Genomic DNA, 13,543 nt, shown 5'->3' on the forward strand with positions numbered 1-13,543 from the left:
TCTGTGTGTGTGTAAAAAAAAAAACGTGCACCCCCTCCCCAAAAGCATAACCGTCCCGGTGCTTTATAAAGCCTGTTTTGGTTCTAAAAATACAGGGGCCAAAATGCGTAGGGGGCCCCTGTATATTAAGAACCAGCACAGGGCTTTGTTGAGCTGGTCCTGGTTCTGGAAAATCAGGGGACAAAATGAGTAGGGGTCCCCTGAAAATTCTGGAACCAGCACCGAACTCTTTCTAGCGGGGGGATAATGCCACAGCCAGGGAAAACCTTTCATCGGTTTCCCCAGCCAAAGCATTATCCCTGACCGCTAGTCAGTCCAGGCCGGGGATCCCTGGGGAGTTGGGTACCCCCCCAATAAAGGGGTACCCCTCTCCAGGGCACCCCAGGCCTAGACTGATAGCCCGGGGCTATCCCCGGCACCCTAGGGTGGTGGGTGCCAGGTTGATAGTGTTAGTGTAAAAATAAAGTTTGCATATTGTCTTTATTTGTAGAACCACAAGTACCAGCAAGCCTCCCCTGCATGCTGGTATTTGGAGAACCACAAATACCAGCATGCGGGGCATTACGGGCCCGCTGGCACTTGTAGTTCCACAACTAAAGAAATACGTAAATAAACAAACATACACCGTGAATGTAACATTTTATTAAAACATACATGCACACTCACACTCACACATACTCACCTAGTATCCAAAGTAATCCATAGGGGTGTATCTGAAAAAAAAAATCCATACTCACCTCTCCTATGCGTAGATCACGTCCACTTGTCCAAGTAGGCAATCCAGAAGTTAAAATAAAAAAACGCCAAAAAACCGAACCATACGGACTGAGCAAAGGTATGTGTGTACACATACCTTTGCTCCGCGTAAATGACTGGGGCACACGTGTGCCACGTCAGTGAAGGGGCCGCCAGCCAATCAGGGAGCATCTCCGTCGGAGCAGCTCCCTGATTAGCTGAATGCGGCCAGCCTGTGGATCCCATAGACTTCTATGGTGAGAAATCCCCATAGATGTCTATGGTGGGAACCGCTACATCGTAGCTGCAAGATTAATTGAGGTTAATCTTGTGGTTACATCAATGATACAATGTCGCGATGTACACACATACCTTTGCTCAGTCCGTATGGTTCGGTTTTTTGGCGTTTTTTTATTTTAACTCCTGGATTGCCTACTTGGACAAGTGGACGTGATCTACGCATAGGAGAGGTGAGTATGGATTTTTTTTTCAGGTACACCCCTATGGATTACTTCGGATACTAGGTGACTATGTGTGAGTGTGCATGTATGTTTTAATAAAATGTTACATTCACGGTGTATGTTTGTTTATTTACGTATTTCTTTAGTTGTGGAACTACAAGTGCCAGCGGGCCCGTAATGCCCCACATGCTGGTATTTGTGGTTCTCCAAATACCAGCATGCAGGGGAGGCTTGCTGGTACTTGTGGTTCTACAAATAAAGACAATATACAAACTTTATTTTTACACTTTACATTAACACTATCAACCCGGCACCCACCACCCTAGGGTGCCGGGGATAGCCCCGTGCTATCAGACTAGGCCTGGAGTGCTCTGGAGAGGGGTACCCCTTTATTGGGGGGGTACCCAACTCCCCAGGGATCCCCGGCCTGGACTGACTAGCGGTCAGGGATAATGCTTTGGCCGGGGAAACCTGTGAAAGGTTTTCCCTGGCTGTGGCATTATCCCCCCGCTAGAAAGAGTTCGGTGCTGGTTCTGGTATTTTCAGGGGACCCCTACTCGTTTTGTCCCCTGATTTTCCAGAACCAGCTCAACAAAGCCCTGTGCTGGTTCTTAATATACAGGGGCCCCCTATGCATTTTGGCCCCTGTATTTTTAGAACCAGAACAGGCTTTATAAAGCCCGGGGCTGGTTATGCTTTTGGGGAGGGGGTGCACGTAATTTTTTTTTCATTTAAAAACATTTAACATAAGTACACACAGAAACATGTACATATCTCATGGATATGTGCATGTTTCTGTGTTAATCTGACCTGCTCAGGATGTACTCGCTAGCCTGAAGCAGGTCTATTATTTGGGGACTTTTGGTAAACTTTTTTTTGCGAGTCTGAAACAGACACTCTATTACATTGGGCGAGTTGATTGTTTTCAATGTGAAAACATCTGGATGCGAGTTTGAGAATGGAGAGTTTTAGTAACTCTGAAAAATGCGAGTTTTAGTGAACAGACATCCTATTACATTGGAGAGTTGTGAAAAATTGCGAGTTTAGCACCAAACTCGCAATTTACCAAAACAGACACCCTATTACATTTGGCCCTATATTTCTATTTCCTTAATGTATGTTTAGCGGCTGAATCTACACACCAGTTTGCTTTTTCCATGTTACCTTTATATAACTATTGCACATTGTGACTTACTGTTATTGATATTTGCCTGTAACATTTTCTATTTTTTTTGTCACTTGAAATCCAAAATAAACAGATCTTTAAAAAAAATAAAATATCAAGCAGCAAAAAGGTTGGTAGAGAAAAAATAATAGTGCCCGATAACACGTGTCTAATTTTACCACTTCTGTTAAATATATAATACACACGTAGTGTATTTCATACATTTGTCTCTGTGATTCATACAGCTTTGGAGTATTGTCATTTAATTTTATATATATATATATATATATATATATATGGAATTGGATTGAATTACCGGGCTCTGAACCCTGACAGGAGGAGGTCCTGACGCCGGCTAGGAAGGATTCTAACCCTCACCTCTCCTCCCCCTAACCCTGACTCTCCTTTGGTGGTGCCTAACCCTAAAACTCCTGGGGTGGTGCCTAACCCTAAGTCCCGCTGGGGGTGCCTCAACCTAACCCTTTCCTCCCGCACCCTGACCCTAACCTTCCCAGGGGGGTTGCCTAACCTTTACCTCCCCCCAGTGGCGTTTAGCCCTAAGCCCCGCTATCGCTAGCCTAACCCTTCCGGGGGGGTGCCTAACACTAAGTCCCCCTGGGGGCATCTAAACCTAACCCCCCCCACCCTGTGGCTAACTCCTAAAATGCCCCGGACATACCTCTGTCAGAATTCCGGCGTCGGGATTAAGATAGGTGTGGTTATTTCTACGTCTATCTTAAGTCCCATGTCGGCCTTGAACCGTCGGCATTTAGACCGGTGGGGCATCTCGCCTGGCGGTCTAATAACTACATCCCATATATATATATATGAATGTTTATTCATTGTATAATAAAGATGATCTCACTCTTTATTAGAGCAGAGTTTTACACAGGTGAGCATTATTGATCCACATTGGCCATATTTTTCAACATAACCTCCCTATCTCAATGGATTAGTGATGAAAACTTTTCATTGTAAAAATAAATGCATAGAGGTCCTCATTCAAAGATGTTTGCATACACCTCTGATACTGGGGCGCATGCGCTGATTTACAGGCTACAGACGTTTACATGTGGGGTGAGCACGGTACCAGCCACTGGTCCAGAAAATGCCGGCTCCGGAGCTGTGACAGCCAATGAGTAACCTCAGTATTACTCAGATGGTCGATGGTCTTGCTGATTATCTGATGCTGCGTCTTAGGACACAGCACCCGGATCTGCAATGCTGTCAGGAGGCGTCTTTTCTCCTCATACGCCTCCTGCTGCATTAGCATATTTTCACATTGCAGGGATGTGAACTGCGTCCATCTCTTAATGAGGCCCTGTGACCAGCATCTTCCTTGGTTCTCCCTGTTACTTAGTTGCATCCATGACTTATCAATATAAGTATATAAGTTTAATATATTTTAAAAATCCATAATGTCCTGTACAGGCAGACTTCTTTTCACATGATATTGATCAGAGGCGTCACCAGGGGATGTGCGGGCCACACCCGGGTGTCAGCTGTCGACGGGTGACACCAAAGTGCCGGCTCCTCCTCAGTGACAGGAGCTGAGTGCTGCACTGTAGCATTATGTGTAGAACTCGGCTCCAGACACAGTGAGGGAGCCAGCACTGCAAAACAGAGTGGTCCCCAGGGGCAGTTAGCACCTCCCGAACCCCCCCCTCCCCACAGAGTGATTACAACGGGGATTCGGGCTGCGTGACCATGCCCTCTACCCATGAGGCCACGCCCTGTACACAGGAGGTCACGCCCCTACTTGTGGGGCCATGCCCCCTTTTGTAGCCGTGTGCACTACACCCCTCCCAGCACAAGGTGTCACCGCGGGGAGTGACGCCACTGATATTGATACATTTACTGTATAATAATGTGTTTTTCTCCTGCGTTATGGACTGAATCCAGCTTAAACCTATCTGTAACAAGCTAACTACATCATAATTATTTACTTATATTTACCTTTTTTTATATTTCGGATTTATATTAAATGGCGTTTTGGTTGTTCTCTATAAAGTGGTATTCTTTTATGGAAGTGCATCAGCTAAACCCTTACATTTAACCACACTGGTGCCAGCAGCTTGTTTAGCAAAAGGAAATACAGATCAGCACTTCCATTCACCTTAGCAATATGAGATATATAGCATGCAAACAGGTTACAGATTCCCCACCCCCTGGGAGTCAATAATGACACTGTGCAATTTCTTTCCTAGATTATTCAGCTTCAATCTGGGCTGCAAGCCAACACAGAGTTCCAGGGTGGATTGGCCATTGATATCTCAGGAGGAATGGATTTCAGCCTGTGGTATAGAGAATCCAAGACCAGTGTTAATAATCGGTAAGATACCCTGTTTTACGCTATCACTACAAGTGTAATCAATGACTGCCAGAACTCTGGTGGCTGCTATATTCTCATTTACACAGCTTGCAACATCTTATCCTGCTTCTGAAATTTAACACTAGGAATCATTTACCATAGTTGTCAATATTTTTATACATTTTCTGGGACACTTTGCAGATGAGGTAACTGAGTCACTATGCAACATAACTATATCATAATTGTATAAGGTCTGTCCGCTATCCAACATACACATGCCCCAATGACTCCCACTGCTAGGGAGACCATAGCAGGAGCCAAGAGAGGAGAAATGCACTGTCAGGAATGCAGTAAGTATGGGGGCAGGACAGAGTGGGGGATAGGATCATAGACTTAGCTATAGTGGGTGCAAGGCAGCCTTAGCTATAGGGCCCAGAGGCTTAAGGAGACCACCTCCAGGGCCCAGTTTCTCCAGCACCCAAATCATATCTTTGTTCCTCAAGACAAATAAATATGACCTTTAGCCTGCTAAGCATTTGGGTCTGGCCCAGGGGTGTATCTATAATGGGTGCAGGGTGTGCGGTACACACTGGCCCCCGAGTCCAGAGGGGCCCCGCACCGCACACCCTGCACCCATATTATCTAAAACTCACCTGTCCGTGGTCCCGCATCGGGTGTCAGCGCTGCACAGAACGGAAAATGGCCGCCACAGCCATTTTTCCGGGCACACTCTAGTGCCTGGAGACTACTGACTCTGCGGTGGCCGGCCACAGCACGTCAGTCGGCTGCCGAGGGGAGAGGAGGGGGCCCGGCCACAGGGAATGCACACGGGCCCCCTCCTCTCTTAAGATGCCCCTGGTCTGTTGCCCTGCCTTAAAAAGGGCAATGTCTCTTGTCCTCCAGTACCCATCTCCTTCCATCGCACTCCGACTTCTCCTCTCCTCCATCACCCAGATCCTTCCTTCACACTCCGGCCCCTTCTCTCCTCCATCACCCAGCTCCTTCCATCAAACTCCAACCCCTCCTCTCCTCCATCACCCAGCTCCTTCCCTCACACTCTGACCCCTCCTCTCCTCCATCACCCAGCTCCTTCCTTCACACTCCGACCCCTCCTCTCCTCCATCACCCAGCTCCTTCCATCACACTCTGACCCCTCCTCTCCTCCATCATCCTGCTCCATTCATCACACTCCAACCCCTCCTCTCCTCCATCACCCAGCTAATTCCATCACACTCCTTCCATCGTACTCCGACTTCTCCTCTCCTCCATCACCCAGCTCCTTCCATCACACTCCAAACCCTCCTCTCCTCCATCACCCAGCTCCTTCCATCACACTCCAACTCCTCCTCTCCTCCATCACCCAGCTCCTTTCCTCACACTCCAAACCCTCCTCTCCTCCATCACCCTGCTCCTTCCATCACACTCCAACCCCTCCTCTCCTCCATCACCCAGCTCCTTCCATCACACTCCAACCCCTCCTCTCCTCCATCACCCAGCTCCTTCCATCACACTCCGACTCCTCCTCTCCTCCATCACCCAGCTCCTTCCATCACACTCCAACACCTCCTCTCCTCCATCACCCAGCTCCTTCCATCACACTCCGACCCCTCCTCTCCTCCATCACCCAGCTCCTTCCATCACACTCCAACCCCTCCTCTCCATCACCCAGCTCCTTCCATCACACTCCAACTCCTCCTCTCCTCCATCACCCAGCTCCTTCCATCACACTCCGACCCCTCCTCTCCTCCATCACCCAGCTCCTTCCATCACACTCCGACCCCTCCTCTCCTCCATCACCCAGCTCCTTCCATCACACTCTGACCCCTCCTCTCCTCCATCAGCCAGCTCCTTCCATCACACTACGACTTCTCCTCTCCTCCATCACTCTGCTCCTTCCCTCACATTCCAGTTTCATCCCATAGGGCTGCCGAGATATCTTGAAACTGGGACCACATTATGCCAAAGAGTAGTCCCTACAATTCACATGATGCCATATAGTGATGTCCAACCAATAGCACTACAACTCTCAATACAGCCACTCATTGCAAGGGGTGCAATGGAAATACTCTGTATAAATTGAAACCTATTAACATTGATGCAGACCCCAAACAACATGGTTATGAATCGCTGGATTTTCAGCGACCATTTGAAGCACTGCAGGCTCGGGGATAGTCTAATGGAAAAAGGGAGATAGTTTCAATGGTTGGGGGGGAGGGCAGCACGGGATAAATATGGAGTTAGATATGGTAACCAAAGCGGATGACAGGCTGACCGGAGAGGGCAGGAGGGAGTGTGTATGGAGAGTAGGAGAGCACCTTGTACATGACGGTGAGGAGTAATTCACATTATGCCAAATCCACAATTTCCCTCTGTAAGAGAAAAGGTCCCAAGCCGGCAAAAAATCCATCGACAGCTGTTGGGGTGTTAATGCCACACAGCTGTCAGCGCAGGTCACACAACATTCCTCCCATTAATCACCACAATAGGCTTGCTTTTCTGCCACCTACACACAGTGCTGCTGTCACAAAAGGTGGAAGTCTTCGGCAGCTGCTCACTATCCAATCAGAGACATGAAGAACCCTGAACACAAGACGCTAAAGCGGCATCTCTGAGCGCAGGTTCTAATTACCTACCCCCTACCTGGCACAGGAGAGCTGTATCCGAAGTTACCTCAGTGTGTTTACTCAGAGCCTCACCCCAGGAACAGGCTACACTCCTGCTCTAATTGTGTGACAGACAGAGGGGGGAGTGTGTGATGGGACCCGGCAGGGTGCCAGCATTGGCAAGTGCATACACACTTGCCGATGCCGGCAGTAACGGCACGGGCCATGCTGCATTCGGCATCACGGCCCTAACTAACAATGGTGCCCGTCGGACCTGCATGCAGGTCCAATGGGCAATGTCGCTGAGGAGGCGCGTGAGCACGCATCGTTAGTGACATTGAGGGTACATACTAGACGGTGTGTCCGATATCTCGTTCGATCTGGCCGGATTGGACGAGATATTGACTAGTGTGTACCCGGCATAAGATACATGGTCCGAGCAGAGATCGAACCTCCCTGTGACTGAAGGAGGACCAGGGTGCTGTCGCCATGATTGCTACGGTAAGGGATAGGGGGAGATGGAGAGAGATACAGAGATATGGGGGAGAGAGAGACATGGGGCAGTAAAAGATGTGTGGGGGAGAGAGAGAGAGAAAGACATGAAGGAGAAAGACGTGTGGGGGGAGAGAGAAAAACATGGGGGGTGAAGAGCAAGACATGCGGGTGAAAGATGTAGGAGGGACAGAGAGAGAGAGAGATGTGAGAAAAGGGAGAGAGATACAATGGAGAGAGAGAGGGACTAGGGATGGGGGCAGAGAGGAAAAAAACTGCAATAGCAGTAACCCGGTGGGTCCACACATGCCTTTCGAAAAACATGTATCTCAGACCTCCCCACAGGCATGTAACACAAGACATATGTAAGACACAGACTTCACATTTCTCTGCCCCCCCAGCAGTATCATCAGCCCCCAATCTCCATATCTGTGCTCCCCCATAGCAGTACCATCAGCTTCCTCTCTCCATAGTTTTCTGCCCCCTCCAAATCTTACCCGTATCTTGTGTAGCTGGGACAGCTCCTGTAGGTCCGCACTCTGGCTGGCTGACTTCCCTTCCTCTGCAGCTGCTCACTGCTCAGCCTCAAAGTTTATTTGAGGTATATGTTTTAGGGGTTTATTGATCAAGCAGTGAAAAACGTAGTGGAGAAGTTGCCCATGGCAACCAATCAGCTTTGAAGTAACATTTATTAAGTGCAGTCTATAAAATAATAGGTAGGATCTGATTGGTTGCCATGGGCAACTTCTCCACTGGTACGCTTCACTAAGTTTTTCACTGAGTGTGCTAAGTGCGAGGAGGAGCCACACCAGTAAGAAAGGTAAGGGCCATGTAGCTTTGGCCATAGAGGCTGTGTCACATGGCTGTACAGCCTAATTGATAGAGATCTCCAGCCCTAGCTTCTGCTGCAGCTCACACATGCGCGTAGTCACAGCTCAGCCTCCTCCGCGATGAGTGAGTGCCCCAAGTGCGTCCGCGGCACTATACCCCGATTTCCTGGTGGCCCAATCCGCCCCTGGTATCAGGTCTTTTAATACATACCATTTATGTCAGTAACAGACAAATTGTGGTGTATATTGATGTTTTATTTGCAACAAGGGAGCATTCAACTCCTGGGACAAGAATCCATTTTAATTTCTTCTGCAGAATTTGTACACACAACACAGGAGTCACCAATGTGCTGGTCTCATTCTGTACGAGATGATCAAACCTAAGCACAGGTGTATTTATCTTACATAGTCTGCAGCCTTAGGGGTAAATGTAATAGCCTGCGATCTGCAGGCATCGAAAGTCTCGCACAGATTTCGCTGATGCCTGCAGTCCGCAGGCTTTTACATTGATCTATTAGCCTCTATAAGGTGGACATTACATTGTCATCCTCTAGCTTCCCTCTTTTCTATCTCTGTTACCCACTCCCCATGCTCATCCCAATCAAGTAGTAAAAAAATGTTATGAGTTTACCATGATTTCAGTGTCCAACGTGATGTTCTGATGCAGATCATTCAGTGGTGTTTGTGTACATGCTACCCTGGGTCCCAAGGCCCCTCAGTTACATTCTGAGACATGTGGGCTTAATAGACACCTATTAACAGATTTAAACATTTGTCTTTTCCTCCACAGTGGGGCTATGGTCATTATAGGCAACATAACCATTGATGCAGATTTTGCTAATGCTGGCATGGAAACCCGCTTTGAAACAGAGTCGTCCTTCAACTTTATTACAACTGTGAAGTTTTCATCATATCCATTTTTGGTTTGCATGCAAATGGATAAAGGATCATTTCCATCCAGGTAACACATTACTTTGTATTGGCATGAGCATACAGTATATGGCATGAGCATATATGAGCAATGTTCAAACAAACCTTAACATTGTAACTGGGATATCTTTGAATCCTTGGGGTAAATTTACTAGGAATCATTTTTGATTTCTAAACAAAAATGCTGGACATCACGGGCAGTTTAGAGGGGCTAAATCCTGGATTTACTAAGCATCATTTATGATTTTCTGTTGTCTTTTGATTGTGTTACCCATTGTTTATTTTCTGTCTAAAACCCTGCCATATTGTCCCCATTAAGATATGCCCCCATTACGATAGACTCTGCAGCTAAACAGAAGTATGCATTCGCTGCCAATCAGCGACGGATTCAAAGCACTGCACAGATCAGTACGATCTGTGTAGGCTTTGGTGTGTAAAAGGTTAATGGAGCAGATAAATTTTCAGGTCAGTGGAAAAGGGGTATTACAGTTAAGATGTTGAGATTAGGACAGTGAAGGGAACTAAAACAATAGAGGGTTAATACACATGATTGTTTGTGATTTCAATCCAGGAAATACAATGCAAGTGAAATGAGAAAGGAGGATATTCTTTGTATAAGGTAGCATGTTCTCATTTATTGTCTTATCTAATGTACTAAATGCTTGGATGTGAGAAATCCTGTCCATGCATGTTTTCCATCACTTTCCCCAACTAGTTTGCTAGCAACAAAACATGGGTTACTGTTGGACAACCCAACCTATACCACATGTGCCAAACAGTGGGGGACTGAGGAAGAAAACCCCTGTTTGCCTTATATTTCCTCAACCAGTCTAATTGTAGTTTGTAAGTTTTCACTGACACTGTATGAATATACTATGTATTCCATGGGCGTATCTATAATGGGTGCAGGGTGTTCGGGGCCTGCACCCATATTTTAATACTTACCTCTCCGGAGTCCATCGGCGGTATCTGTGCTGCACAAATAGCCTGGAAAATGGCCGCCGTGCCCATTTTCCTGTTGTTTTGCACACGTGCAGTAGGGAAATAGCCGGGGAAATTACTGCCGAGCCATTTTCCAGGAGACCTGAGCACAGACTGGTGCCCAGAGTCTACTGCTGTACCGCTGCGCTCAGTGCGCTGAGAGAGAGGAGGGGGCCCCGGATGGAAACTGCACATGGGTCTCCTCCTCTCTTAATACGCCCCTGATGTATGCTCTGTGTATTTTGAGAGCAATGACAAGAACATGGACAAGTACTTTAAACTGGAGCGAGACCTGACTTACAGGTGGGAGAATTACAGACAATCATGGGAAATAAAAGTAAACTGATCAGGAGAACAGGAGGGGAGGTGACTTTCCTTGCAAATAAGGAGACAAGTTTGAATTTAGAAGGCTGAATGGAACATTTTGATGGGATGTTGAATACAGGAAACATTTTAAAATTGGCACGCCATTAATAAGAGAAAGAAATCCTATTTAAGCTTCTAAGTAAAAACTGTTATTTTGAGTATTTCTTTTGTTTTTGCAGGCGATATATAACAAAGTACGAGAGCTTGCCCGGTGGAAAGTCATACATATCTCGGAAAGGAAAAGTACAAACTGTAGCAGGTTCTGAACTTCCACTTCATCAAGGGAACTCCAACATGTGCAGGGCAGTGTTTTCAGAACAAGAAGATCCTACTGACAGCTGGTTTTGAGGCTTAACAAAAACATTACATGCTAATGAACCAGTTGGTCTTGCTGTAGGGTTGTGTATGTACTGTATTTGCTTAGTGCATGCATAAAGTTTACATATTTACATGTATTTAAGTCATTTGTAAAGTGTTAAGGAATAAAGAAGTTGTTGGTTACTAAGTGCACTAATATTGTAAAGAGATTGTGCTTTATCCCACGTCAGTAGAGGTGCTGTCTTTGCAGTATAATTGTCCTCCCTTATTTGGGTTCCAGGGAAAGAAACACTGACTGGTCTTATTTATGGTACAGTAACTTCGATCAAAGTATTGTATTGTTCATTACTGTTCAGGAAAGAGTATCCTAGAGTGGATGGGCACTGCAATCTTAATCCAAAATGCAAATTAATTTATCCAAAAGAAGGGAAAAATTCTATACTGAATACAGATTGGATCATGTTATGTTTTGGATTTGAAGACCATCTTTAGTTGGAAGCACATGGTTATATGCATTAAACAGAGATGGCATGTTACACATCTTAGCTCATTTATGTTCTGTTAAACAAAAAAGTGTATAGTTTCCCACTTATTTTTCATTGTATGTATGATTTATAGAGTGTGGCCGGGCTTTCTTATTTTCTTTCAATTTTACCACCCAGAAACCGCATGTGATGACTACTAAACACCAACATCCCAGAGACAAAGTAACCTTTACTTTAAGTTGCCATCACAATTCTAATTATTTTTAATATTTGAAGCTCATTCTTTATCCCTATATTTTATTTAATGAACAACAACAATAGTTGACTTAATGGAACACAGGAGAGATAGATCTATAAAATGCTAATCTAATCTACAATATTTGTATTTAGTAGCAGCACAGTGCCTGGGTACAGTATTTAGCATTGTTGTCTGGTATTATGATTTATATTCCAACCAGGGCCATGTTTGTGTGGCTTCCTCCCACAGTCTACTAACCACACTGGAAGGTAATTGGCTTCAGACATACCTAATGTGTATGGGTATATACTATCTATCTATCTATCTATCTATCTATCTATCTATCTATCTATCTATCTCTATATCTATCTATCTATCATACAATTTGGTGCAATGGAATATGCTGCCGCTATGTAGATGGTACTTGTGGTGTTTCTCAGAGTTATAGGGCCCATACATCAGCAATAATAAAAAAAGATGAACAGATTCTGCATCCCCCCCCCCAATGTAATGATTCTCCAATCCACCAATATGCGCCCATACATTGCTGATATGTACCAGCGATTCGCAGATCATTTTCACCAAAGAACTGCTCTGCCAATTGTGAAAGACTCATCCTGTTCCTAGTAACGTTCTATAATATGGCTTATCAGTACCATACACTAGCAATCTACAGCCCCATTTATCTGTAAAATTCAGTATGTTGGAGAACCTGATTCACAGATTCTGACCACTTTTTGGTTGTAGTTGATAATCGGTGATCAGTGAACCCCATACATTGCCACTTTTTTATACATAATCATCTGCAAAACACAGAATTGCCCTAATAGATTGCTGATGAAGGGGCCCCTTAACTAACTCCATCCAGGCACTTTCAGACCTACTCTTAAACATTCAATAAAAACATTTTGGTTCAACATCCCAGTGACCCCCATCTTCATACCCTTTCTGTTTCCAACTTTTATCTCACTTGCCTGTTCCCATCCACCTTCCTCCACCCCACTCCAATTATGGTTACTTTCCAAAATTAATTTTGTTTGTGTACCAGTTAATGACCATTTTGTGTGCACTCTAGCCCAGTGACGGCAGTCCCGAGCCTTCATTTGTAACCCCCAGCTCCTTCCTGCTTTGTTGTAATATTTGTTTGTTATAGCTTGTAAATCTTGTTTGAAAGGCTTGCTGATATTTATTACAGTAGGTATCTCTTTAATTAATTATATATATATTATCTTAACTTGCTATTGAGTTTAAGAGTAATATGTGCGCCCCTTTTGAAGGTTAGAGGGCCACATAGGTTATCTGATTGCCTATTACTGCCCTAGCTTCATCTGTATTGCTATTCTTTTATTATGATGTATTATTGTTATCTGTCATTGTTCTGGTACTCATATTGTTTCTATCTCTTTGAAATAAAAATAAATTGAATCATGTATAACAGATATAGCTTGTAACGTATAACATGTGTAAAGAGAAAACTTAGGAAAAGTAAATAGCATTAAACATACAACCGTGGGTAAATCAGAACACCCCAAAAGGCTCAAGTGTAAATATTCTGAAGAAACATAATGGTTTTGTTTTAAGCACCAACTCAAGGACTCAATCCTATTAGGTGCGAGTTGGGTCCTTGG

At 45.2% G+C, this 13,543-nt stretch overlaps 1 protein-coding gene across 1 annotated transcript in view; it reads left to right on the forward strand.

Moving 5' to 3' along the window:
• MTTP (microsomal triglyceride transfer protein) overlaps positions 1 to 13,246 on the forward strand; it is a 161,546-nt gene extending 148,300 nt beyond the window's left edge. The window contains exons 16-18 of the mRNA XM_088453208.1: positions 4,569 to 4,693; positions 9,388 to 9,558; positions 11,054 to 13,246. Of these exons, the coding sequence (XP_088309334.1) occupies positions 4,569 to 4,693; positions 9,388 to 9,558; positions 11,054 to 11,222 (465 nt within the window). The 3' untranslated portion in view covers positions 11,223 to 13,246. The remainder of the gene's footprint in view (positions 1 to 4,568; positions 4,694 to 9,387; positions 9,559 to 11,053) is intronic.
• Positions 13,247 to 13,543: the final 297 nt, after the last annotated feature.

Source organism: Taudactylus pleione, unplaced genomic scaffold (assembly GCF_031769625.1).
Source record: "Taudactylus pleione unplaced genomic scaffold, aTauple2 ptg000573l, whole genome shotgun sequence".
Taxonomy (NCBI): domain Eukaryota; kingdom Metazoa; phylum Chordata; class Amphibia; order Anura; family Myobatrachidae; genus Taudactylus; species Taudactylus pleione.